Source organism: Ursus americanus, chromosome 5 (assembly GCF_024610735.1).
Source record: "Ursus americanus isolate L20-20 chromosome 5, mUrsAme1.1.p, whole genome shotgun sequence".
Lineage (NCBI taxonomy): Eukaryota > Metazoa > Chordata > Mammalia > Carnivora > Ursidae > Ursus > Ursus americanus.
The window spans coordinates 87,779,680-87,804,956 of NC_142131.1; the positions used below are offsets into that span (position 1 = coordinate 87,779,680).

Genomic DNA, 25,277 nt, shown 5'->3' on the forward strand with positions numbered 1-25,277 from the left:
TGCAGAGGGACTGTCTCCAGCCTCTGCTGAACTCCTGGCACCCTGGGACTCCATCAAGCATGGCCAGTCCAGTGTCCCCAGCCCTACCGTTGCTCATCGTCCCTCACCCCGCTGCCGGCACCAGGGCCTCCCAGGATCCCGTCAAGCCTGCTCCTCCAGGAGCCTGCTCTGATCTATAGACCCCGGCAGAGGCAGCCCCCGACCCCTCCCCCTGAAACCGGTTCCGCCCCTGGACCCAGACCCGCCCCTGGACCCGCCCCCGCCCCCTGGATGCGGCTCCAACCCCTGGACCCGGCCCCACCTCCTGGAAACAGCTCCGCCCTCTGACCCCCCCCACCCACCTCCCGGAAGAGTTTCCGCTCCCTCCTCCCAGAACCGTTCCTGGAGCCGCCCCCATCCCAGGGACCGGCTCCGCCCCTCGGAACTGACCCCGCCCCATGACCCCGGCCCCGCCCCCGGCCCCGCCCCTGGGCTTGCCCCGCCCCCTGGAGCTCTCTGAGCCACGCACCGTGCACACTGACTCTGGCGCGGGTCTCCTCGGAGCCCACGCTGCAAGTGTAGAGGCCGGTGTCGTCCCGGCTCAGGTCGTGCACCACGAGCCCGCGCGTGCCCGCTGTGTGCAGGAAGTCGTACTTGTCGCTGGGGCCCACTTCCACGCCATCCTTTCGCCACACCACGCGGGCCTGGGGGTCCGAGACCTCGCACTGCAGGGCCAGCGTGCCCCGCTCCTCCGCGGACACATCATCCAGAGCCTTCAGGAACACCACCGGCTTTGCTGGGGGGCGGGTGTGGGCAGGTGAGCGAGCGCCACCTCCGGCCTGCCGAGAGCCCGGCGCCCCTCCCGGGAAGGACCCCAAGGGCCTGCAGGGAAGCCCTCACCTTTGACCTCCAGGCGGGCCGTGGCCGACACCTTAGGGGAGCAGGCGCGCACGGTCCCCGCGTCCGCTCGCCTAACCCGCTTCAGCACCAGCGTGTGGCGCCGGCCCTCGTGGGCGATCTCATGGAAGCTGTCGTTGTACAGAGGCGTGCCGTTGAGCGACCACTCCACCTCCTCGTCCTCATGGGACAGCTCGAACGAGAAGCAGGCCTGGCCCTCCTCCGTGACTGCTGCGTCCTGCATTGGCTGCGTCACCGTGACCTCGCGCGCTGCCCAGGGCACAGTGGGCTGCTCAGCACCCGCCGCTGGCGCCTCCCCCCCACACCGTCCCAGGGCCCCGTGCGCCCCCTGTACCTTCCACGGTGACCTCGGCGCTGCTCTGGGCGCTGCCGGCCTGGCACCGGTAGACGCCGGCGTCGGCGGGCGTGAGGCGGAGAATGCGCAGCTCTGCCATGTGGCCCTCCAGCCTCATCTTGAACTTCTCGGAGGGCGCCAGGGGCGTATCCTCCTTGTACCACTGCACGGCCTTGGGGGGTGGCTTGAAGTCGCAGGACAGGACCACCGACTGCTGCTCGCGCCCCGCCTTGGGCTCCAGCGGCCGCGTGAGCACCGTAGGGATGTCTGCGGCGGAAGGGGAGAGGGCGGAGCTGCGGCAACGCAGGGACCACCGGGTCCTACCCCCGCGCTGTGCCCGGTCCGTCTGCAGCCCAGACGCGGGCCGCGCGCTCACCTGAGACTACCAGGCGCGCGGTAGAGCGCGACTTGCCGATGGTGAAGTGCACGGGCCCAGTCATGGTGGAGCAGGTACGCCGCAGCGTCAGGCGGTGTACCGTGCCCTCCTGCTCCATGCCCACGTTGGCCCCGGCCTGCAGCACCGTCTTTCCCAGGAGCCACTTTGGCTGCCGCACCGACGGGATGGAGGTCTCACACTCGAACCAGGCAGGGGCGGGCTCCATCACCGTCACGTCCTGCAGGCCGCGCACGATGGTGATGGATTGCTCTGTGGGTGAGGGGCTGGTCACCAGCGCGGTCCCTTAGGGAGGACGGCCCGCCACCACACGCACGGGGGAGAGGCGCCCGCACTGCGCTGCCCGCACCTTCCACGAAGAACTGGGCGCTGGTCTTCACGTCCCCAGCATCGCAGGTGTAGGTGTCCTCGTCCTCGGGCTGCACGTCCGTGATGATTAGCTTCCGGTAGAGGCCGTCACTGACCATCTCATACTTGGGCCCGGACTGCAGTTCCACACTGCCCTTGAACCACCGCACCTGCGCACTGGCCCGAGACATCTGGCACTCCAGCACGCCACGGTGCTTCTCCATGGCTATCTTGTCCCGCAGCGGGCGCAGGATGGCCACCGGCAGCTCTGTGGGTGTGGCCAGTGCGGTTGGGCTGTGCTCAGGGCTCCAAAACCCCACCCCCACCTCGGTCCAGGTGCTCTCCCTCTGCAGCCTCCAACTACCAGGCTGGGCCCCTGCCCTGGGGCAGAACAGACCCCACTGGCCCCGTTCACATTCACCGGGGCCAGCAGATGGCTACCCTAAGTGTCCCCCTCCGGCTTCTCTGGGACCCACTGCATACAGCTGACCAGGAGGAAGCTGAGCACACCCGTGCATGCCCCTGACCCTTCACAAGCTCGTTCAGCGCACCCCTGGCCCCCGCACACCCCCGACCTGCCACATTTCCGCACACCACACCCTGCCCCCCGCCTGGCACACTGCTGCATTAAGCAAATCCAAGCCTTCTATGCCTTTGCACCCCCCTAGCTGCAGACCCTCCCTCCTCGATGCCCTCACTGTCACCAAGGCTACCAGGTAAGAGCTGACGTCGCCACCTACCCTCTCCACCTGCCAGGGCCTCACATGCCTTCTCTCCAGCACCCGTTACAGTCCCAGGAGGAGGAACAGTTTACTGCTGCTTCCGTTTTCAACAAGGAGACCCTGAGCCCTCTTACTCAAAGCTGCCTCTCCGAGACCCCTGCCCTCCCGCTGGGGAGGCAACACCTCCCTTTCCTCCTTCTGGGTCAGTCCCACACAGGCCTGTTGTGCCCCAAGCCTGTTCCATGACAGTGAGCCTGTCAGCCCTTAGAAGGCCCGGAAGGTGTGTGTTCACCCACGCACTGCCCTGCACAACTCCCCCCCCCCCCCCGGGCTCCCTCACCTTTCACTCGGAGCTGCGCTCGTGATTCTGCATTTTCCGCAACAAATTTGATCTCCCCTGCGTCTTCTGCCAGGACCCTCCTGTAGATGAGCGTGTATTTCCTTCCTGGAAACACAGGCAACTCAGCCCTGGGGGGAGGAGGGCCTGGGGCAGGAGGAGGATGTGCCCTCCCGCAGCCGGCCCAGCGCCGCACCTTCCTGGCGGATCCGCACGTTGTCGCTGGGCCGGAGCTTACTGCCCTCCCAGAACCACTGGGCTGGCACCTCGTCGAGAGAGACCTCACAGGAGAATGTGGCACCCTCCTTCTCCATCACCTCCACATCCTCCAGGGGCCTCACGATCTGGACCCTACGACCTGAGGTAACAGGCAAGGCCTTGTCACACCTGGGCACACAGCTACCCCTTCCTGCCTCCCACCCAGACTGCTGAAGGGTATGAGGCTGGGAGAGCCAGGGGGCTAGGCATCTTGCTGGGGAATGTGGGGAGGCCAGGAGGTTCTGACCCCTAATCGCCCACCTTGCACCTTCAGGGAGGCCGAGCTCTGAGCGTCGTGAGCGTCACACACGTACACACCCTGGTCCCCGAACTCACACCGGTAAAGGATGAGACTCCGACATGCACCCTGGGCCACCATGCCCACTGTCTTGCCCACCCGCAGCTCCACGCCGTCCTGAGGAGGGATGAGGTCGGGTCAGGTGCTGGGACTCCCCAGCAGAGCAGTCCCATGCCTGCCAGGCCACCATGAGAGGCAGGTGGAGCGAGAGGACTCCCGGGGAGAGAGGCACCTTCAGCCAGCGCACATCCACGTTGGGGCGTGACAGCTCACACTCCAGGGTCACCTTGTCCTTCTCTGTGGCCACCGTGTCCTGCAGGGGCCTGCTGAACCTCACAGGCAGCTCTGGTTGGCGGGAGGCGAGAGGTGAGAGCAGGGCCAGGAGGGCCTGAGCTGGGCGGTATCACACAGCTGGCTCTAGGAATGAGACCCAGTGCCCTGCCCCCAGGAGTCCACCACCCTGTCCCCGCCCACCTCCCCAGGCCTCCTCTGCAGCAGGTCCTGCCCATGCCCACGCACCAGTGACTGTGAGCCGTGCAGATGTGTGCACGCCCTCGGCTTTGAAGGCAATGAGGCCCCCGTCCTGCGGCCGCAGCTCCGAGAGCGTGAGGGTGTGGATGGGGCCATGCACGGCCAGCTGGCACATGAGCCCTGGCTGCAGCCGCAGGCCATCACGTGTCCAGCCGCCCTCCACGTCATCGTGTGACAGCTCCACCTCCATGCTGACGGTGTCCTGCTCCGACACCTCCACTGCCTGCAGGCCCCGCACGAGCCTGACCTGGCGCACTGCGGCACACACGCAGGGGCACAGTGAGCCGCCACGCGGACACGCCCTCAGGCCAGCCCCACTCACCTCCCCCGGGGCCTCAGAGCCTGCCAGCTGTCCAGGAGGGAAAGGCCCACCCCTTCCCGGCACGCCCCAGGGCCTGTTACTCCAGGGGCCTCCTTCCTGGACGCCTGACCCCCAGGCCCGGCCCACCGCTGCTGCTCACTTTCCACGGTGAGCTTGGCCTGCGTCTTGTCGTCCGGAGTCTCACACCCATAGAAGCCACGGTCCGCGAACCCCACACAGCGCAGAACCAAGCGGTGACTGGTGCTCTCTGCGTGAATCTCCACGTTCTTGCCTGGCACCAGGGCCGCTGCATTCCGCGTCCACTTGACCTCGGGCCACGGCCGCGTCAGTTCCACCTCCATGGTCACTGAGCTCCGCTCTTCCACCGTCTGGGGTTCCAGCTTCTTTCTGAACAGCACCGGAGCCTCTGGGGTCGCAAGCAGGGGAGGTCACTACAGGCACTGCCACTCTTGGAAGAGCCAGAGCTGGAGGGCCCTTCCACCACCAGCCCATCCCCCACCAGCACAGCGGCCCCCCACCACGACCTCACGTTCCGCCTCCAAGCTAGGCCCACCGTGCTGCTGCACAGGTAGTTACACGGGAGGAAGCCAAGGCTCTGGGAGGCAGCTCCTTCCTCAGCACACCTCTCACCTCCTGCTCCCCTGCTCCCGGCACCCCGGCCTGGCACAGTGCCTGCAACTCCCCAGTGTGGCCCATGGCCGCCAACAGCAGGTCACGGGAGCTGGTGCAACAGACCGAGCCCCCAGACTTGCCGCACCAGCCACTCTGCTTGAAGAAGACCCTGGACGCTCCACGTTAAGGAATGAAGAGCGTGGCGCGTGTGAGCCTCCCAGTCCCCAGCTCCGCCTCATCTCCCCGGGAGTGTATGTGTGCACACTACTCCCCAGGTGAGGGCCCGGCTTCAGCCAGGGAAGGTCATCCCCACCTCCTGCCTCTGCTTGCACTGGCTGTCAGCTCCCCTTCCTCCCACCTTGCCATCCCTGGGGCTCGGCTTCGGATGCCTCCTCCAGGAAGCCTCCCTGGACAGCCTCAACTTCTGCCCACTCCACAACCAGATGCATGTTGTGGGAGTTTACTTTGTCCCCTTCCAAGTAGGTCCCCGGCCCCTGGCCCCCACCCGAGTCTCCTTTGTGGAACCTCCAGGTCACCGAGACCAGGTGGACACGGGCTGGCATCAGAAGGCTGCCAGGGAACCAGCCATGGGGAGGCCCTCCCTGTGGCCCCATCCACGCACCTCGCACCCGAAGAGCAGCCGAGGACTGGACGCTCTCCGCCTCTGCGGTGATCTGGCCAGCGTCCTCCAGGGTCAGACTGCAGATAGTCAGGCTGTGGCCCGCGCCACTCTGCGATATGAGAAACTTCTCGCTGGGCTGCAGCAAGGCGCCGTCCCGGAACCACGTGACTGCCGCGTCCCCGGGGGACACCACGCACTGGAAGGTGGCCTCGCGGCCCTCCTCCGCCACCACGGTGTTCAACCCAGACGTGAACTTGACCACTCGGGGGGCTGCGGACAGGGGTTTTGCTTTAGAGGTGGGTGGGAGAGGCAGAGGCCCCACCCTGCAGAGGTGGAGAAAGGACACCTCCTCTAGGGAGCTGCCCAGGTGCGCCCCACCCAACTGCCCACCTACCCACACGTCCCTCAGTTGCTTACTGCTAACAGAGAGCTGTGCACTGGTGCGGTCATCACGGGTCTCACACGAGTACTCCCCTGCATCCTCCAGCCGCAGGCCTGTCACGGTGAGTGAGCGCTGGGGCCCCGCGGCTTCAATCTGGAAGCGTTTGCCAGCCCGGAGCTGCGTGTCCCCGCAGCGCCACACGACCTCGGCCTGGGGCGGGCTCAGCTCGCAGACCAGCATCACTGTGCCGCCCAACTCCCCGCTCACGGGCTCTAGGGGCTGGCAGAACTTAGCGGCCACCTCTGCAGGACGGGAGGGGACATCAGCTGCAGGGCTCAGGCTGGGGACAACCTCTGTGCTCACCAGTCCTGCGCCCTGAGTCCTCCTCCGGCTCTGCACAGGGATGCTGCCCGCACGACCTCACAGGGGACACCCCCTCTGCTGCCACCCCACACACACATGGGGTTCCCAGAGGACCACCCACAGCCCTGCTGACCTTCCACCTGCACAGGGAAATACTGCCCCTCTGCGCCCACATGGCAGCTATAGACCGCGCTGTCCAGGGTTTGCGCGCCGTGGATAGTCAGGGTGTGGGTGTCCCTCAGGCTGGCCGTTTCGTGCCTCTTGCTTCGGCGAATCTCCACACCGTCCTTGAGCCACGTCACCGCGGCCACAGAGGGTGTAGCCAGCGTGGCTGTCAGGACGATGTCCTCGTGCTCCCTGACCACCAGAGGCTCCTTGCGGCCAGGTCTCTCGAGGGTGGGGGGCTCAGCCTCCGGCTCTGGGGGTAGGTCAGTGAGCATGAGAGGGGGGCCCTCGCATTCCTGGTCTGGGCTCCTCCCACCTAGGGCCACACTGTGGGAAAAGACCTGAAATGGGGCCACCCCGAACTCCCATTGCTCTGCAACCACTTGGCCCCACTGCTGTCTCTCTGCTGAGCAAACCATGCCACCTGCCAGCCACCATCCAGGCTTCCAGAGGCCGGAAAGGGCAACCAGGAGGAGCCCCTGGGACCACAGGTCTGGGGTCCAAGAGCTCTGTCAGGCCAAGAGCTGAGAGCTCAGGACCCCTGCCCACCAGGGAAGATGGCCCCATGAGCAGATACTGCAGAGAGGGGGGAGCAGGCAGTTTAGAGAGACCCTGCCGAAGTCTGGGGCCTGGGCGCACACAACAGAAGGACGTCGGGGAGCAGACCCAGGAGGGGAGGCAGGCAGGACAGCCAGGCCCAGGTCAAGGCCAGGATGGGCATCCAAGCAAGGGCAAGCCCACAGGGCTGACCATGGGACAGCTGGAGAATCAGGATCCCAAGGCCAGAGGCCTCTCAAGTGAGGCTCTGAAGCTGCCCAGGGGGGATGGGAAATGGGACACATGTCTGCTCACCAACCCTAGCCACAGACAGGTACTGCCACAGACCTCAGGCCGCAGCAGCTGCAGGTGCCCAAGGAAGCCTCAGTGCCAGGGTTTGTCACTAGCTGAGGTACGGATATGGAGGAGAGGGGAGAAGCTTGGGGAAGTGGATGCTGAGAACGTCCCTGAATAGGGGCAGTGGTGACTGTTCTCCAAACAATGATGTGGCTAGTGGACAGAGCCCAGGGCTGGGCCCATCAGCAGACAACCCAACACAGGGGCAACACACACTTGTCTCCCCACCCTGTCCAGTAAGGGATCGTTTCAAGATTGTCAGGTGCTTATGCCATCCGCCTGACCCTGGTACCCACCTGTGACGTCCAGGTGGAAGGACACCTTCTGGCCCCCGGCCTCGCAGCTGTACTCCCCAGCGTCTGCCTTCCCTGCCTGCTGCACCACCAGCCGCCTGCTGCAGCCCTTGGCCTCCATGTGCACTTTGGAGCTCACGCTCAGCTTCTTCCCATCCTTGTACCAAGTCACCTCTGTCTGGGCCTGGGCCACCTCACAGCTCAGGGTGGCGCTGGCCCCTGCCCTGGTGTGCACCTCACTGCATGCTGGCTGCTCCTTGGCAAACACCGCAGGGGGCTCTGGGGACAGAGAGGATACACCTGATCAAGGACTCCATGTATACGTTAGGAAGGCAGCACTGAGGGAAGGACTACACAGGGAGGCAGTGGAACTGGAAACTTCTCCAGGCTTTGCATCAGCTGTGGGGTCTGGAAAGCCTCAGAGCCTGCTCTACATTGAGGAGCAAAATTTATGTACCCATTCTGTAACTACTGTGGGTGGGCTTCTTCAGGTGGGGACAGTCCATTCTACCACTGCTCCTCATGGACTGTCCCAGGTGGGACCGTACATTCTATCCCTTCTCCACGTGGGCTGTTCCAGGTGGGGACCATATATTCTATCCCTGCTACACCTGGGCTGGTCCATGTGGGACCACCATTCTATCATTGCTCCACGTGGGCTGTTCAACGTGGCGTCCATACATTCTATCCCTGCTCCAATGGGTTCTTCCTGCTGGGGACCATATATTGTATCACTACTCCACGTGGGCTGTTCTAGGAGGTGACCAAATATTCTTTCACTGGTCCATGTGGGCTGTTCCAAGATGGAACATATATCCTACGCTGCACACATAGGATGTTACAGGTGGGACCACAATTCTATCACAGCACCGTGTGGGCTGTTTCAGGACAGGACCAGACATTCTAACACTGGTCCACCTAGGCTGTTCCAAACGGAAATTACATTATCCCCCTGCACACGTATGATGTTCCAAGTAGGACTACATATTCTATCCCTGGTCCACGTGGGCCGTTGCAGGTGAAGACCAAACATTCTATCCCTGCTCCACAAGAGTAGTTGGGGACGAGACAGTCTACCATGCTCTATGTTAGCTGTTCCTTTAGGGGCCATACATTCAACCAGTGCTCCAACTAGGCTATTCCATGTCAGAACTATATATTCTAGACTGTTTCCGAGGGCTGTCAACATGGGGTCCCTACACTCTAGCCCTGCTCCACATGAGCATTTCCAGGTCGGGACCACATTGGACACTGGTCCACGTGGGCTCATTCAGGTCAGACCATACACTCTATCCCTACTCCACGTGGGTACTTCCAAGTGGGACCATCCATTCTACATCTGCTCCCCATGGTTAGTTCCACTTGGGGACCATATATTCTGTCACTGCTCCATGTGGGCTTTTCCAGGTGGGAACCACACATTCTACCATTGCTCCACCCAAATTGTCCAGATGGGGAACATACACTCTATCACTGCTCTGCCTGAGGGCTCCTCCATGGGGACCATACTTGGATACACCAGTCAGGGTGCACAGGTACACCCAAACCCTTCCATGTACACCTCCCCATCCAAACTCTCTTGGCTCAGCCACGTGTATGAGAATAGGAAGCAGAAGGAGGGACCTGCGAAGAGATAAGTCTAATGGAAAGAGCTCCAGAGTCCATCTGGATTGTATGCTAATCCCACCATCACCCTCGATCAAAGCTAGAGTTTTAACCCAAAGGACTGACCTGCGACATCCAGGTGGAAGGACACCTTCTGGCCCCCGGCCTCGCAGCTGTACTCCCCAGCGTCCGCCTTCCCTGCCTGCTGCACCACCAGCCGCCTGCTGCAGCCCTTGGCCTCCACGTGCAATTTGGAGCTCGCGCTCAGCTTCTTCCCGTCCTTGTACCAAGTCACCTCTGTCTGGGCCTGGGCCACCTCACAGCTCAGGGTGGCGCTGGCCCCCGCCTTGGTCTGCACCTCACTGCGTGCTGGCTGCTCCTTGGCAAACACCACAGAGGGCTCTGGGGACAGAGGGGATGCACGTGATCAAGGACTCCATGTATACATTAGGAAGGGGGGAAGAAGGACTACACAGGGAGTCAGTGGAACTGGAAACTTCTCCAGGCTCTGCATCAGCTGTGGGGTCTGGAAAGCCTCATAGCCTGCTCTACACTGAGGAGCAAAATTTATGTACCCATTCTGTAACTTATGTGGGCTGGCTTCTTCAGGTGGGGACAATCCATTCTACCACTGCTCCTCATGGACTGTCCCAGGTGGGACCATACATTCCATCCCTGCTTCACGTGGGCTGTGCCAGGTGGGGACCATACATTCTATCCCCGCTCCAGTGGGTTCTTCCTCCTGGGGACCAGACATTCTATTCCTGCTGCACTTGGGCAGTTCCAGGGGGGATCATACCTTCTATCCCTGATCCACGTGGGCTGTCCCAGATGGAACCACCCATACTATCACTGCCCCATGTGTGTTGTTTCAGGTAGGACCACACGTTCTATCACTGCTCCACATGAGCTGATCCATGTGGGACACACATTCTATCCGTGCTTCACGTGGGCCTTTGTAGGTGAGGACCAGACATTCTACCACTGTTCCTCATGGACTGTCCCAGGTGGGACCGTACATTCTATCCCTGCCCCTTGTGGGTGTCCAGGTGGGATCCATACTTTCTATATCTGTTGCACGTGGGCTGATCCAGGTGGAGACCATATAATCTATCCCTGCTACTCCTGGGCTGGTCCGTGTGGGACCACCATTCTATCACTGCTACACATGAGCTGCTCCAGGAGTGACCACATTCTATCACTGCCCCACTTGAGCTGTTCCACGTCGGGCCACACATTCTACCCTGCTCCACGTGGGCCATTGTGGGTGAGGACCAGACATTCTATCACTGCTCCACGTGGGATGTTCAATGTGGTGTCCATACATTCTATCCCTGCTTCTTTAGGGTTTTGCCTGATGGGGACCAGAAATTCTATTCCTGGTCCATGTGGGCTGTTCCAGGTGGAATCACACATACTATCACTGCCCCGTATGTGTTGTTTCAGGTGGAAAGACACGTTTTATCACTACTACATGTGAGCTGTTCCAGGAGTGACCACATTCTATCACTGCTCCACTTGAGCTGTTACGGGTTGGACCATGTATTCTATTCACTGCCCAAGGTGAGCTGTTCCACTTGGGGCCACACATTCTATCCCTGCTCCATGTAGGCTGTTCCATGTGGGACACACATCTATCCGTGCTCCACGTGGGCCTTTGTAGGTCAGAACCAGACATTCTAGCACTGCTTCAAGTGGGCTGTTCCAGGTGGGACCTCACATTCTATCACCACTCCACATGGGCTGTCCAGCTGGGGTCCATACATTCTATCCCTGTTCCATGTAGGTTCTTCCAGGTAGTGACCATACATTCTATCACTGCTCCTCATAGACTTTTCCAGGTGGAGCCACTCATTCTATCCCTCCTCCACTGGGGCTGTTCCACGTGGGGACCATACATTCTATCACTGTTTCCTGGGGGCTAAACCAGGTGAGAACTACACTTTCTATCACTTCTCTGCCTGGGCTTTTCCTCTAGTGGAACATACATTCTATCCCTGCTCCACGTGGGTACTTCCAGATCGGGATGAGACAGTCTACCATGTTCTATGTTAGCTGTTCCTGTTGGGGCCAAACATTCAACCACTGCTCCACCTAGGCTATTCCATGCCGGAACTATATATTTTAGACAGTCCCGAGGGCTGTCCATGTGGGGACCCTACGTGCTAGCCCTGCTCCACATGAGCTGTTCCAGGTGAGGACCATACTTTTGGACACTGGTCCACGTAGGCTCTTTCAGGTCCGACCATACACTCTATCCCTACTCCACGTGGATACTTCCAAGTGGGACATATATTCTATCACTGTTCCATCTGGGTTTTTCCAGGTGTGACCACACATTCTCTCACTGCTCCATGTGGGCTTTTCCAGGTGGGAACCACACATTCTACCATTGCTCCACCCAAATTGTCCAGATGGGGAACATACACTCTATCACTGCTCTGCCTGAGGGTTCCTCCATGGGGCCCATACTGGGATACACCAATCAGGGTGCACAGGTACACCCAAACCCTTCCATGTACACCTCCCCATCCAAACTCTCTTGGCTCAGCCACGTGTATGAGAATAGGAGGCAGAAGGAGGGACCTGCGAAGAGATAAGTCTAATGGAAAGAGCTCCAGAGTCCATCTGGATTGTATGCTAATCCCACCATCACCCTCGATCAAAGCTAGAGTTTTAACCCGAAGGACTGACCTGCGACATCCAGATGGAAGGACACCTTCTGGCCCCCGGCCTCGCAGCTGTACTCCCCAGCGTCCGCCTTCCCTGCCTGCTGCACCACCAGCCGCCTGCTGCAGCCCTTGGCTTCCACGTGCACTTTGGAGCTCGCACTCAGCTTCTTCCCATCCTTGTACCACGTCACCTCTGTCTGGGCCTGGGCCACCTCACAGCTCAGGGTGGCGCTGGCCCCCACCTTGGTCTGCACCTCACTGCGTGCTGGCTGCTCCTTGGCAAACACCACAGAGGGCTCTGGGGACAGAGAGGATGCACATGATCAAGGACTCCGTGTATACGTTAGGAAGGCAGCATTGGGGGAAGAAGGACTACACAGGGAGGCAGTGGATTTGGAAACTTCTCCAGGCTCTGCATCAGCTGTGGGGTCTGGAAAGCCTCATAGCCTGCTCTACATTGAGGAGCAAAATTTATGTACCCATTCTGTAACTACTGTGGGTGGGCTTCTTCAGGTGGGGACAGTCCATTCTACCACTGCTCCTCATGGACTGCTCCAGGTGGGACCGTACAGTCTATCCCTGCTCCACGTGGGTGTCCAGGTGGGATCCATACTTTCTATATCTGTTGCATGTCGGCTGGTCCATGTGGAGACCATATATTCTCTGTGCTACACCTGGGCTGGTCCGTGTGGGACCACAATTCCAACCCTGTTCCACATGGGCCTTTGCAGGTGAGGACCAGACATTCTATCTTTGCTCCACATGGACTGTTCAATGTGGGGTCCATACATTCTATCCCCGCTCCAGTCGGTTCTCCTGATGGGGACCAGACATTCTATTCCTGCTCCATGTTGGGCTGTTCAAGGTGGGGACCATACAACTATCCCAGATCCAAGTGGGCTGTTCCAGGTGGAATCACACATTCTATCACCACTCCACATGGGCTGTTTCATGAGGGGTATATACATTCTATCTCTGTTTCACGTGGGCTGTTCCATGTCGGAACACACATTCTATCCCTGCTCCATGTGAGTTGTTCCAGGTGGGGACCATACGTTCTATCCCTGTTCCACGTGGGTTGTTCCATGTGGAACCACATGTTCTATCACTGTTTCACATGGGCTGCTCCAGGAGGGGACCATACATTCTATCCTTGTGCTACATGGGCTGTTCTAGGTAAGGAACTGACATTATATCCCAGCTCCACATAGGCTGTTCAGGTGGGAACCATGCATTGTATAACTGCTCCACGTGGGCTTTTCTAGGAGGTGACCAGATATTCTTTCACTGGTCTACATGGGCTGTTCCAAGTCGGAACATATATCCTACCACTGCACACATAGGATGTTCCAGGTGGGACCACAATTCTATTACCACTCCAAATGGGTTGTTCCAGGTGGGGACCACACATTCTATCCATTCTCAACATAGGCTGTTCCAGGTGGGGACCATACATTGTATCACAGCTCCACATGGGCTGTACCAGGACAGGACCAGACATTCTAACACTGGTCCACCTAGGCTGTCCCAAACAGAACTTACATTTTCCCCCTGCACACGTAGGATGTTCCAAGTAGGACTACATATTCTATCTCTGCTCCACGTGGGTAGTTCCAGATGGCGGCGAGACAGTCTACCACACCCTATGTTAGCTGTTCCTGTTGGGGCCATACATTCAACCAGTGCTCCACCTAGGCTATTCCACATCAGAACTAATATTCTAAATTAAACAGTTTAGAAGGGCTGTCCACATGGGGTACCTACACTCTAGCCCTGCTCCACATGAGCATTTCCAGGTCGGGACCACATTGGACACTGGTCCACGTGGGCTCATTCAGGTCAGACCATACACACTATCCCTACTCCACGTGGGTACTTCCAAGTGGGACCATCCATTCTTCATCTGCTCCCCATGGTTAGTTCCACTTGGGGACCATATTCTGTCACTGCTCCATGTGGGCTTTTCCAGGTGGGGACCACACATTCTACCATTGCTCCACCCAAATTGTCCAGATGGGGAACATACACTCTATCACTGCTCTGCCTGAGGGCTCCTCCATGGGGACCATACTTGGATACACCAGTCAGGGTGCACAGGTACACCCAAACCCTTCCATGTACACCTCCCCATCCAAACTCTCTTGGCTCAGCCACGTGTATGAGAATAGGAGGCAGAAGGAGGGACCTGCGAAGAGATAAGTCTAATGGAAAGAGCTCCAGAGTCCATCTGGATTGTATGCTAATCCCACCATCACCCTCAATCAAAGCTAGAGTTTTAACCCGAAGGACTGACCTGCGACATCCAGGTGGAAGGACACCTTCTGGCCCCCGGCCTCGCAGCTGTACTCCCCAGCGTCCGCCTTCCCCACCTGCTGCAACACCAGCCGCCTGCTGCAGCCCTTGGCCTCCACGTGCAATTTGGAGCTCGTGCTCAGCTTCTTCCCGTCCTTGCACCACGTCACCTCTGTCTGGGCCTGGGCCACCTCACAGCTCAGGGTGGCGCTGGCCCCCGCCTTGGTCTGCACCTCACTGCGTGCTGGCTGCTCCTTGGCAAATGCCACAGAGGGCTCTGGGGACAGAGAGGATACACTTGATCAAGGACTCCATGTATACGTTAGGAAGGCAGCACTGGGGGAAGGATTACACAGGGAGGCAGTGGAACTGGAAACTTCTCCAGGCTCTGCATCAGCTGTGGGGTCTGGAAAGCCTCAGAGCCTGCTCTACATTGAAGAACAAAGTTTATGTACCCATTCTGTAACTACTGTGGGTGGGCTTCTTCAGGTGGGAGCACAGTGAGGACCAGACATTCTATCACTGCTCCACGTGGGCTCTTCAATGTGGGGTCCATACATTGTATCCCTGCTCCAGTGGGTTCTTCCTGATGGGGACCAGGCATTCTATTCCTGCTCCACTTGGGCGGTTCCTAGTGGGGACCAGACATTCTATTCCTGCTCCATGTTGGGCTGTTCAAGGTTGGGACCATACAACTATCTCAGATCCACGTGGGCTGTTCCAGGTGGAATCACACATTATATCACCGCTCCACGTGGGCTGTTCCAGGAGAGGTCCACACATTCTATCCTTGTACCACGTGGGCTGTTCCATGTGGGACCACACATTCTATCACTGTTCCACGTGGGCTGCTCCAGGTGGGGACCATACATTCTATCCTTGTGCTACGTGAGCTGTTTTAGTTAAGTACCTGACATTATATCCCAGCTCCACGTAGGCTGTTCCAGGTGGGGACCACACATTCTATCACTGCTCAATGTGGGCTGTTCCAGGTACAGACCCTACATTCTATCACTGCTCAACATAGGCTGTTCCAGGGGGGGACCATACATTCTATCCCTGCTCCACGTGGGCTGTTCCAGGAAACGACCAGACAGTCTAACACTGGTCCACGTGGGCTGTTCCAAATGGAACCTACATTTTCCCCCTGCATATGTAGGATGTTCCAAGTAGGACTACATATTCTTTTATTTTTTAGATTTTATTTATTTATTTTACAGAGACAGCAAGCGAGAGAGGGAACACAAGCAGGGGGAGTGGGAGAGGAAGAAGCAGGCTCCCAGCGGAAGAGCCTGATGTGGGGCTCGATCCCAGAACGCCGGGATCACGCCCTGAGCCTAAGGCAGACGCTTAATGACTGCGTCACCCAGGCGCCCCAGGACTACATATTCTATCCCTGCTCCATGTGGGCCATTGCAGGTGAAGAACAAACATTCTATCCCTGCTCCACATGGGTAGTTCTAGTAGACTGTCTCATCAGACAGTCTACCATGGTCTATGTTAGCTTTTCCTGTTGGGGCCATACATTCAACCAGTGCTCCACCTAGGCTATACCACGTCAGAACTATATATTCTAGACTGCTCCCGAAGGCTGTCCACGTGGAGTCCCTAAACTCTAGCCTTGGTCCACATGACCTTTTCCAGGTCAGGACCACGTTTGGACACAGGTCCACATGGCCTTTTTCTGGTCAGACCATACACACTATCCCTACTCCATGTGGGTACTTCCAAGTGGGACCATCCATTCTACATCTGCTCCCCATGGTTAGTTCCACTTGGGGACCATATATTCTGTCACTGCTCCATGTGAGCTTTTCCAGGTGGGAACCACACATTCTACCATTGCTCCACCCAAATTGTCCAGATGGGGAACATACACTCTACCACTGCTCTGCCTGAGGGTTCCTCCATGGGGACCATACTTGGATACACCAGTCAGGGTGCACAGGTACACCCAAACCCTTCCATGTACACCTCCCCATCCAAACTCTCTTGGCTCAGCCACGTGTATGAGAATTGGAGGCAGAAGGAGGGACCTGCGAAGAGATAAGTCTAATGGAAAGAGCTCCAGAGTCCATCTGGATTGCATGCTAATCCCACCATCACCCTCGATCAAAGCTAGAGTTTTAACCCGAAGGACTGACCTGCGACATCCAGGTGGAAGGACACCTTCTGGCCCCCAGCCTCGCAGCTGTACTCCCCAGCGTCCGCCTTCCCTGCCTGCTGCACCACCAGCCGCCTGCTGCAGCCCTTGGCCTCCACGTGCACTTTGGAGCTCGCACTCAGTTTCTTCCCATCCTTGTACCACGTCACCTCTGTCTGGGCCTGGGCCACCTCACAGCTCAGGGTGGCGCTGGCCCCCGCCTTGGTCTGCACCTCACTGCGTGCTGGCTGCTCCTTGGCAAACACCACAGAGGGCTCTGGGGACAGAGAGGATGCACATGATCAAGGACTCCATGTATATGTTAGGAAGGCAGCATTGGGGGAAGGATTACACAGGGAGGCAGTGGAAGTGGAAACTTCTCCAGGCTTTGCATCAGCTGTGGGGTCTGGAAAGCCTCAGAGCCTGTTCTACATTGAAGAACAAAGTTTATGTACCCATTCTGTAACTACTGTGGGTGGGCTTCTTCAGGTGGGGACAGTCCATTCTACCACTGCTCCTCATGGACTGGTCCAGGTGGGACCGTACATTCTATCCCCGCTCCACATGGGCTGTTCCAGGTGAAATCCCACATCCTATCACTACTACACACGAGCTGTTCCCAGAGTGACCATATTCTTTTTTTTAATTTTTTAATTTTTTAAAAGATTTTATTTATTTATTCGACAGAGATAGACACAGCCAGTGAGAGAGGGAACACAAGCAGGGGGAGTGGGAGAGGAAGAAGCAGGCTCATAGTGGAGGAGCCCGATGTGGGGCTCGAACACATAATGCTGGGATCACGCCCTGAGCCAAAGGCAGACGCTTAATGACTGTGCCACCCAGGCACCCCCCAGAGTGACCATATTCTATTACTGTTCCACTTGGGGCCACACATTCTATCACTGCTCCACATGAACAGTTCTAGGTGGGACAATGTATTCGATCCCTGCTCCACGTGGGCTGTTGCAGGTGAGGACCAGACATTCTATCACTGCTCCAGGTGAGCTGATCCAGGTGGGGATCATACATTCTATCCCTGTTCCATGTGCGCTGTTACAGGTCAGACCATACATTCTATCACTGTTCCTCATTGAATTTCCAGGCGGGGCCATACATTCTATCCCTCCTCCACGAGGGCTGTTCCACATGGGGACCATACATTCTATCACTGTTTCTTGTGGGCTATCCCAGGTGAGAACTATACTTTCTATCTCTTTTCTGCCTGGGCTTTTCCTCTAGTGGAACATACATTCTATCCCTACTCCACATGGGGATGAGACAGTCTACCGTGGTCTATGTTAGCTGTTCCTGTTGGGGCCATACATTCAACCAGTGCTCCACCTAGGCTATTCCACATCAGAACTATGTATTCTAGACTGTCCCTGAGGGCTGTCCATGTGGGGTGCCTATGCTCTAGCCCTGGTCCACATGAGCTGTTCCAGGTCGAGACCATACATTTGGACACTGGCCCACGTGGGCTCTTTCCGGTCAGACCATACACTCTATCCCTACTCCACGTGGGTACTTCCAAGTGGGACCATCCATTCTACATCTGCTCCCCATGGTTAGTTCCACTTGGGGACCATATATTCTGTCACTGCTCCATGTGAGCTTTTCCAGGTGGGGACCACACATTCTACCATTGCTCCACCCAAATTGTCCAGATGGGGAACATACACTCTATCACTGCTCTGCCTGAGGGCTCCTCCATGGGGACCATACTTGGATACACCAGTCAGGGTGCACAGGTACACCCAAACCCTTCCATGTACACCTCCCCATCCAAACTCTCTTGGCTCAGCCACGTGTATGAGAATAGGAGGCAGAAGGAGGGACCTGCGAAGAGATAAGTCTAATGGAAAGAGCTCCAGAGTCCATCTGGATTGCATGCTAATCCCACCATCACCCTCGATCAAAGCTAGAGTTTTAACCCAAAGGACTGACCTGCGACATCCAGGTGGAAGGACACCTTCTGGCCCCCGGCCTCGCAGCTGTACTCCCCAGCGTCCGCCTTCCCTGCCTGCTGCACCACCAGCCGCCTGCTGCAGCCCTTGGCCTCCACGTGCACTTTGGAGCTCGCACTCAGCTTCTTCCCGTCCTTGTACCAAGTCACCTCTGTCTGGGCCTGGGCCACCTCACAGCTCAGGGTGGCACTGGCCCCCACCTTGGTCTGCACCTCACTGCATTCTGGCTGCTCCTTGGCAAACACCACAGAGGGCTCTGGGGACAGAGAGGATGCACATGATCAAAGACATCTTGTCAGACCATAGGAAGGCAGCATGGTGGGAAGACGGACTACACAGGGAGGCAGGGGACCTGGAATCTTCTCCAGGCTCTGCATCACTGCTCTGCATACACCTGCATCAGGTGTATGTCTGGTAAAGCTCATCGTCTTCTCAGCAATGAATAACAGAATTTTTGTACCCATTCCATCACTGCTCTGCATAGGAAACCATACATTCTATCACTCTTTTGTGGTGTCTTCTAATGAATCAATTATTTTCGTCTTAATGTGGTCAAACATGTCATTCTTTTCCAAGGTGGCTAGTGCATTTGTGTTGTGTCAGAATTCCCTTCTTGGACTGCAATCCACATTATCATCTCAGGGTGTCATCATGCTATCTGTCAACCTCGGGTCTCCAACCCACCTGGAATTGGATTGTGTGCAGCTGAGTTACCCAACAACTTTGTTTCCATATGGTTTAATGGGAAAAAAAATTTTTTTCTAATGCCAAGACCAGACACGATGTCAAAAAAAAAAGTGCATATGAGGCAGGAGTTCATTTATGGATGGGTCTGTTTCTGAGCTCTTTATTTTGTTCTTTTGATCTGGTAACTGTCCCATCTTTGAGATTCAGCTGTCTACATTACTGTAGCATTATAGTAATTCCTGATATTGGTAGAGCAAATACCCACACTGAACCTGCTAATCAATTTTCAACATCCTCCACCATCCTCCCAAAGAACATTTGCTTGAATTTGAATTATTAATGAACCTCTCAGATTTTTCCCTGGATTCCTATCTATTTCTTCAGACCTTCTTTATCCTCTCTTAAAAATGTTCAATAATTTTCCCTCACAAAGCCACTAAGCGCCTTTAATTAGATTTGGAATTAGAAACATGATACTTCTGATACTATTATAAATCTTTTAAAATTTCATTTTCGAATGGTTTCTTGCTGGTATATACATACAGAAGCATTTACTATGTGTTGACATTTGTACATGGTTATCTTTCTGAATACTCACAAAGTCTAATAATTTTCCTTTGGAATTTCAGACTTGGTGATTGTGTCGTCTGTGAATTCTACTTTGTTTTCCAAGTTTTATGAATTTTATTTCCTCCCTTCTGTGCCTTGAGTGCTAACAGTGCACCTCCTTCTCTTATTCCCTATCTCATAGGTAATCCCCTTAGGGTTTTGCATTAAGAATGATGTTTCCTGGTGTTCCTGTAGTACCATTTATTGAGGTAAGGAAGAATTGGTTTATTGATAGTTGGTTAAGAATTATACGCAACTAATGAATCATCGAACTTTACATCAGAAACCAGGGATGTACTGTATGGTGACTAACATAATATAATTTAAAAAATATTAAAATTAAAAAAAAGAATTTTATAGCATGAATGGAGGCTAAAATTTATCAAACATTTGCTTGGGGTTTATGTTACACTTTATCAAACTTTCTTCTGCATTTATTGAGATAATCTATTTTTTTTTCTCCTTCAAGCAGTTAGTGTCACATTATACAGTTGACTCTTGAACAACATGGGTTTGAATTGCATGAGTCAATTTAAATGCAAGTTTGTTTGTTTGCTTGTTTCAGTAAATACACTACAGAACTGTAAATGTATTTTCTCTTTCTTATAATGTTCTTAATAACATTTTCTTCCCTCTAGCTTACTTTACTGTAAGAATATAGTGTATAGTACACATAACATACAAAATGTTGTTTATCAACTCTAAGTTATTAGTAAGAATCTCAGTCAATAGCCTATTCACAGTTAAGTTTCGGGGGAGTCAAAAGTTACACATGGATTTTTGACTGCATAGGGGATTGGCACCCCTACCCCCTCACCATTCAAGGATCAACTATGGTGATTTTCTAATGTTTTTAATATTAAACCAACATTGCATTCCTAGACTATGACTTCATCAGAGTGTATTTTCATTGACAACCTGTTCAGGTGACTTTGCCAATAGTCTGTTGAAGATATTGGCCTTGGTATCCACAGGAGACTGGCCTATAATTTTCATCCTTCCTACTTTCCTTGTCAAATTTTGGTACTGTGTTATGTTAGCTCTGTGAATCAAACTGGAGGATATGTATCTTTAGTTTATTGTCTAGGAGAATCTCCATGAACATGGAGTAATTACTTTCCAGAGTATTTGGTGTAATTTATCAGCAAAACCACTAGGCTTAGATCTTTCTCTATGAAAATTTTAATTACTGTTTCCATGTACTTAAAGTGACAGGACTACTTAAGTTATCTACTTCTTCTTGCATCACTTTTTCATATGGTTTTCTACTAATTTGGCCAATTTATCAAAACTTTGCAAATTGATATCATAAAATAACATGCTGTATTCTCTCAAAAAAAACATTTTAGAAATATGTAAGTTTTGTAGTATCTGTACACACCCAAAGATATGATATACTGATATACTATCAAAACTATTATGTGCTGGCACAACTGCCCACCCTTCTCTGATGTTAAGAGCAACTTACCAAAAGGAAAATGCATTCAGTCCTCAGACTTCCCCATGAAGCAGCCCAGAGGCACAAACACAGACAACCATCAGGAAATGCTACTATATACTCCTACACCAGCCAGTGACTGCTACCACAAGGACTCATCTATAACAAAGCATGGTGATACAGCCTAGACTGCTTATTCCCTCCCATTTCTAAATCTGTAAATCAAAGTCCAAGAGGAATTCTGATACAGAATGGTCTTACTGAGGATACAAGGAAATAAGATGTTCTTTAGAAAGAGAATTCCAGAACTTACATATGCATGTCTCAGGCACATATGTACCAACCCTCTGGTTCTATTTACTTTGCACAGTCTTTGAAGGAAAACATGGGTCTAGATTTGCTACATATAACATATATATGCACAGATAACATACATCCATGTGAAAAACAGTGTCCTAAAACAACTAAAACATTATAATCCAAAGTTTAGTTGAGATATTTTTAAGTATGATTATATGGTCAAAACTTCCCCTATCCTGATTTAAAGAAATTGAAATGTCTCTCACTAGCAAGAACCCCACACACTCCTGAATGGGGCATCTGGGGCACCCAAAAAAGCACGGTCACATAACCAACGTGTGAGATGCTTAGTCCACTTTGACACCCAAGCATGAAACACAGTCATAGTCCTGGGCACCAGGGAACTCTTGGAGTGTTCTGTGCAGGTGCTCAGATGCATTATAACACAAGAGCACTGCTCAGGTGCACAAAATGGTTCCTCTCCCTCCATACACACCCTTCTCCTTAAATCTCCACCAGTCTAGCCATGCTTATGAAAATAAAGACAACAGGATGGCAGAGGTGAAAAGATGAAGACTAATGGAAGGAGCCTGTGGGGTCTGTAATGCAATTCCTTCATTACCTCCAAACAAGACTAAGTTAGTACCAGGAGGAACTGACCTGTGACGTCCAGGTGGAAGGACACCTTCTGGCCCCTGGCCTCGCAGCTGTACTCCCCAGCGTCCTCCTTCCCCACCTGCTGCATCACCAGCCGCCTGCTGCAGCCCTTGGCCTCCACGTGCACTTTGGAGCTCGCACTCAGCTTCTTCCCGTCCTTGTACCATGTCACCTCTGTCTGGGCCTGGGCCACCTCACAGCTCAGGGTGGCACTGGCCCCCGCCTTGGTCTGCACCTCACTGCGTGCTGGCTGCTCCTTGGCAAACACAGCTGCAGGTTCTGGAGACAGGGAAGGACACACAGGGTTAGAGTCACCTTGTAAGTCAGGAACGCAGCACTGGTGAAAGGAGCCCAAATGGAGAGGCAGGCCTAGGAGAGGATCGGTGGGGTCATGAAACATGCCATCTCAGCCTTCCCTGGTGATGCACAGTTTTCCACAGCCCCTTTATTTATAGTTAGTTAATAATTTTGTATTACAGGATGGTGTTAATTAAATTTTATCAAATAGTTTTATTCAGCATTTATTAAGATAACCACCTTTTTCTCTTTCAATATGTTAATATCATGCATTCTTTTGTTTTTTTAATGTTTCTAACATTAAAGCAACCAGACACTTTTGTACTACAACTTCCATCACAGTGTATTGTCCGTTTCATGTATTGTACAACCTGGTTGGCTAATATCTTAAGAGTTTAGCCTTGATATTCCTAAGTTATTGGCCTATAATTTTAATGCCACTCGTTTTCCTCATAAGATTTCAACATTAATATTATGCTATCTACATCTACACAAAATGAGTTGGAGAATGTACATCCTTTTTCTATTCTCTACAAGAATCTTCATGAACATGGAATAATGTCTTTCCAGGAATATTTATATATATAACTAACCAGTAGACCCTCTTAGCTTAGACTGTTCTCTATGAAAATATTTATTTTTATTTTTTTTAAAGAGGGAGAGAGAGAGGAGGGGCAGAGTTAGAAGGAGAGGGAAAATCTTTTTTTTTTTTAAGATTTTATTTATTTATTGGACAGAGAGAGACACAGCAAGAGAGGGAACACCAGCAGGGAGAGTGGGAGAATCTTAAGCAGGCTCCATGCCCAGCACAGAGCCCGATATGGGGCTCGATCTCACAACCCTGAGATCATGACCTGAGCCGAAATCAAGAGTCAGATGCTTAACTGACAGCCACCCACGTGCCCTGAAAATATTTTTTTTTTATTTCTGGTTCCATGTCTTTAAAATTTATAGGACTATTTGAGTTTTCTATTTCTCCTTATGTCAGTTTTGATATAGTAGTTTTCTATTAAATTTTAAAACTTTCAAAAAAAATTTTTTGCTTTTTAATTATTTTTTATTTTTTTGTCCTATAACATCCACTTTCATCAAACAGAGCTTAGAAGCTCTATGGTGTCAGGCTAGGAATTATGAGGTTTCCTGGAATTATGATGTTTGAAGCCTCAAATACAACCTTGATTGAATGGTTCTCAAATTTGAGCATGCATCCGAACCACCTGATGAAATAATCTGTCAAGTTCTCTTCAAATAATGTTTCACAAAGATAAATAGCATGATTTTTTGTATCTATACACACCCAAAACCCACTAAATACAGATAGGATTCCACACTGTTTTATGCTGGCACCTCCAAGTCAGATGTGGGACACTTATTGAATGTTAAGACTCTCTTAACAAAATAAAATGAATATATTTCTCAGCCTTCTCTATGAACCACCAAAGGAAGCACAAATACACACTAATGACTAGGTAATGCTGCAAAATAAATACTGGTCTACCAGTCAGGCTGCCATTACAGTAACTCATCTTTAACAACGTGTGCTGATAGAGCTTAAGCTATTTATTCCTCTCCATTTCTAAATTTATATATCAGACTCCAAGGGGAATTCTGACAAAGAATGTTTTAACTGAGTACAAAAGATTTGCTTTAAAAGGAATATACCATGCCTCAGAGGTATGTATCACAGGCATGTATCTACCAATCTCTGCTTTTGTATACTTTACACAGACATCGCAACATGGAATGGATCTAGATGTTACAGAACGAACAGAGAGAGCTTCTCTATCCACATATAAGGAAGAGATTCACAGAACATCTAAAACTTGGATAATCCAAAGTCAGTCTGAGATATTTACAAGTATGGATGGGTAGTTGAAATTTCCCCTTATCCTTGATCAATGGGATCCAAACATCGGGCTAGTGATAACCTGCCTGTGGTTCCGAGTGAGCAAACCTGGTAGCTGCCAGAGCATCCAATAGGAGGAAATTTACATATTCCCAGGTGAGAAGCACCTGGTCTACTTCAGACCCAAATGCCAAGTAAACTGAAAGTTCCAGGCCACAAAGAAACTGGGCAGGTTTGAGGAACATATAACTAAGCATCAGTGTGCTAAACACAAGTGGTCCCCTTCCTCCTTACACACCTGTCCAATCAAGCCACTCTTGACCCTGCCATGGGAGGAAAAATAGGAAGGTAGGAGGATGTGACATGGGAGGTGATGGTGAGAATACAAGGGATAATCCGGGCTCTAAATCAGTCCCATGCTCCCAAACAAGGTTAATTCACTACCCTAAAGAACTGACCTGTGACGTCCAGGTGGAAGGACACCTTCTGGTCCCCGGCCTCGCAGCTGTACTCCCCAGCGTCCGCCTCCCCTGCCTGCTGCACCACCAGCCGTCTGCTGCAGCCCTTGGCCTCCATGTGCACTTTGGAGCTCGCACTCAGCTTCTTCCCATCCTTGTACCAAGTCACCTCAGTCTTGTCCTGGGCCACCTCACAGCTCAATGTGGTGTTGGCCCCCACCTTTGCTTGCACCTCCCTTTGTGCTGGCTGGTCCTTGGCAAACATAGGCAAGGGCTCTGGGGACAGGGAGAGACACATAGGGTCAAAGATACCATCTAATTCAAGTTGCAGCACTGGGGAAAGAAGGACTAAACGGGAGGTAGGGAAATCTTCTCCAGGCACTGCACCAGCTGTGTGACCTGGAGAAGCCCTTTCACCTTCCTAGAAAAAACTAACACAATTTACACATTCTACCGCTGCTCCACCTGGGCTATTCCAGGTAGGGACACTGAAAAGTCTCCCTGTGCACACACTCCTCTAGGAGAGTTGCTGTGTGG

General features: G+C 53.6%; 1 protein-coding gene across 21 annotated transcripts in view; it reads right to left on the reverse strand.

The window, feature by feature from the left end:
- OBSCN (obscurin, cytoskeletal calmodulin and titin-interacting RhoGEF) overlaps positions 1 to 25,277 on the reverse strand; it is a 142,732-nt gene that overhangs the window by 77,181 nt on the left and 40,274 nt on the right. For 19 of the 21 annotated variants that reach the window (XM_087862428.1, XM_087862446.1, XM_087862441.1 and 16 more), the window contains exons 13-34: positions 24,741 to 25,016; positions 22,143 to 22,418; positions 18,429 to 18,704; positions 16,486 to 16,761; positions 14,343 to 14,618; positions 12,072 to 12,347; positions 9,504 to 9,779; positions 7,776 to 8,051; positions 6,554 to 6,838; positions 6,093 to 6,359; positions 5,676 to 5,945; positions 4,581 to 4,847; positions 4,108 to 4,374; positions 3,821 to 3,933; positions 3,552 to 3,705; positions 3,229 to 3,390; positions 3,036 to 3,140; positions 1,975 to 2,241; positions 1,608 to 1,877; positions 1,232 to 1,498; positions 880 to 1,146; positions 509 to 775 (exon numbers count right to left, since the gene is read on the reverse strand). In XM_087862428.1, coding sequence (XP_087718554.1) covers positions 509 to 775; positions 880 to 1,146; positions 1,232 to 1,498; positions 1,608 to 1,877; positions 1,975 to 2,241; positions 3,036 to 3,140; positions 3,229 to 3,390; positions 3,552 to 3,705; positions 3,821 to 3,933; positions 4,108 to 4,374; positions 4,581 to 4,847; positions 5,676 to 5,945; positions 6,093 to 6,359; positions 6,554 to 6,838; positions 7,776 to 8,051; positions 9,504 to 9,779; positions 12,072 to 12,347; positions 14,343 to 14,618; positions 16,486 to 16,761; positions 18,429 to 18,704; positions 22,143 to 22,418; positions 24,741 to 25,016 — 5,436 coding nt within the window. The remainder of the gene's footprint in view (positions 1 to 508; positions 776 to 879; positions 1,147 to 1,231; positions 1,499 to 1,607; positions 1,878 to 1,974; positions 2,242 to 3,035; positions 3,141 to 3,228; positions 3,391 to 3,551; positions 3,706 to 3,820; positions 3,934 to 4,107; positions 4,375 to 4,580; positions 4,848 to 5,675; positions 5,946 to 6,092; positions 6,360 to 6,553; positions 6,839 to 7,775; positions 8,052 to 9,503; positions 9,780 to 12,071; positions 12,348 to 14,342; positions 14,619 to 16,485; positions 16,762 to 18,428; positions 18,705 to 22,142; positions 22,419 to 24,740; positions 25,017 to 25,277) is intronic. The other 2 variants (XM_087862437.1, XM_087862443.1) reach the window with 2 other exon arrangements.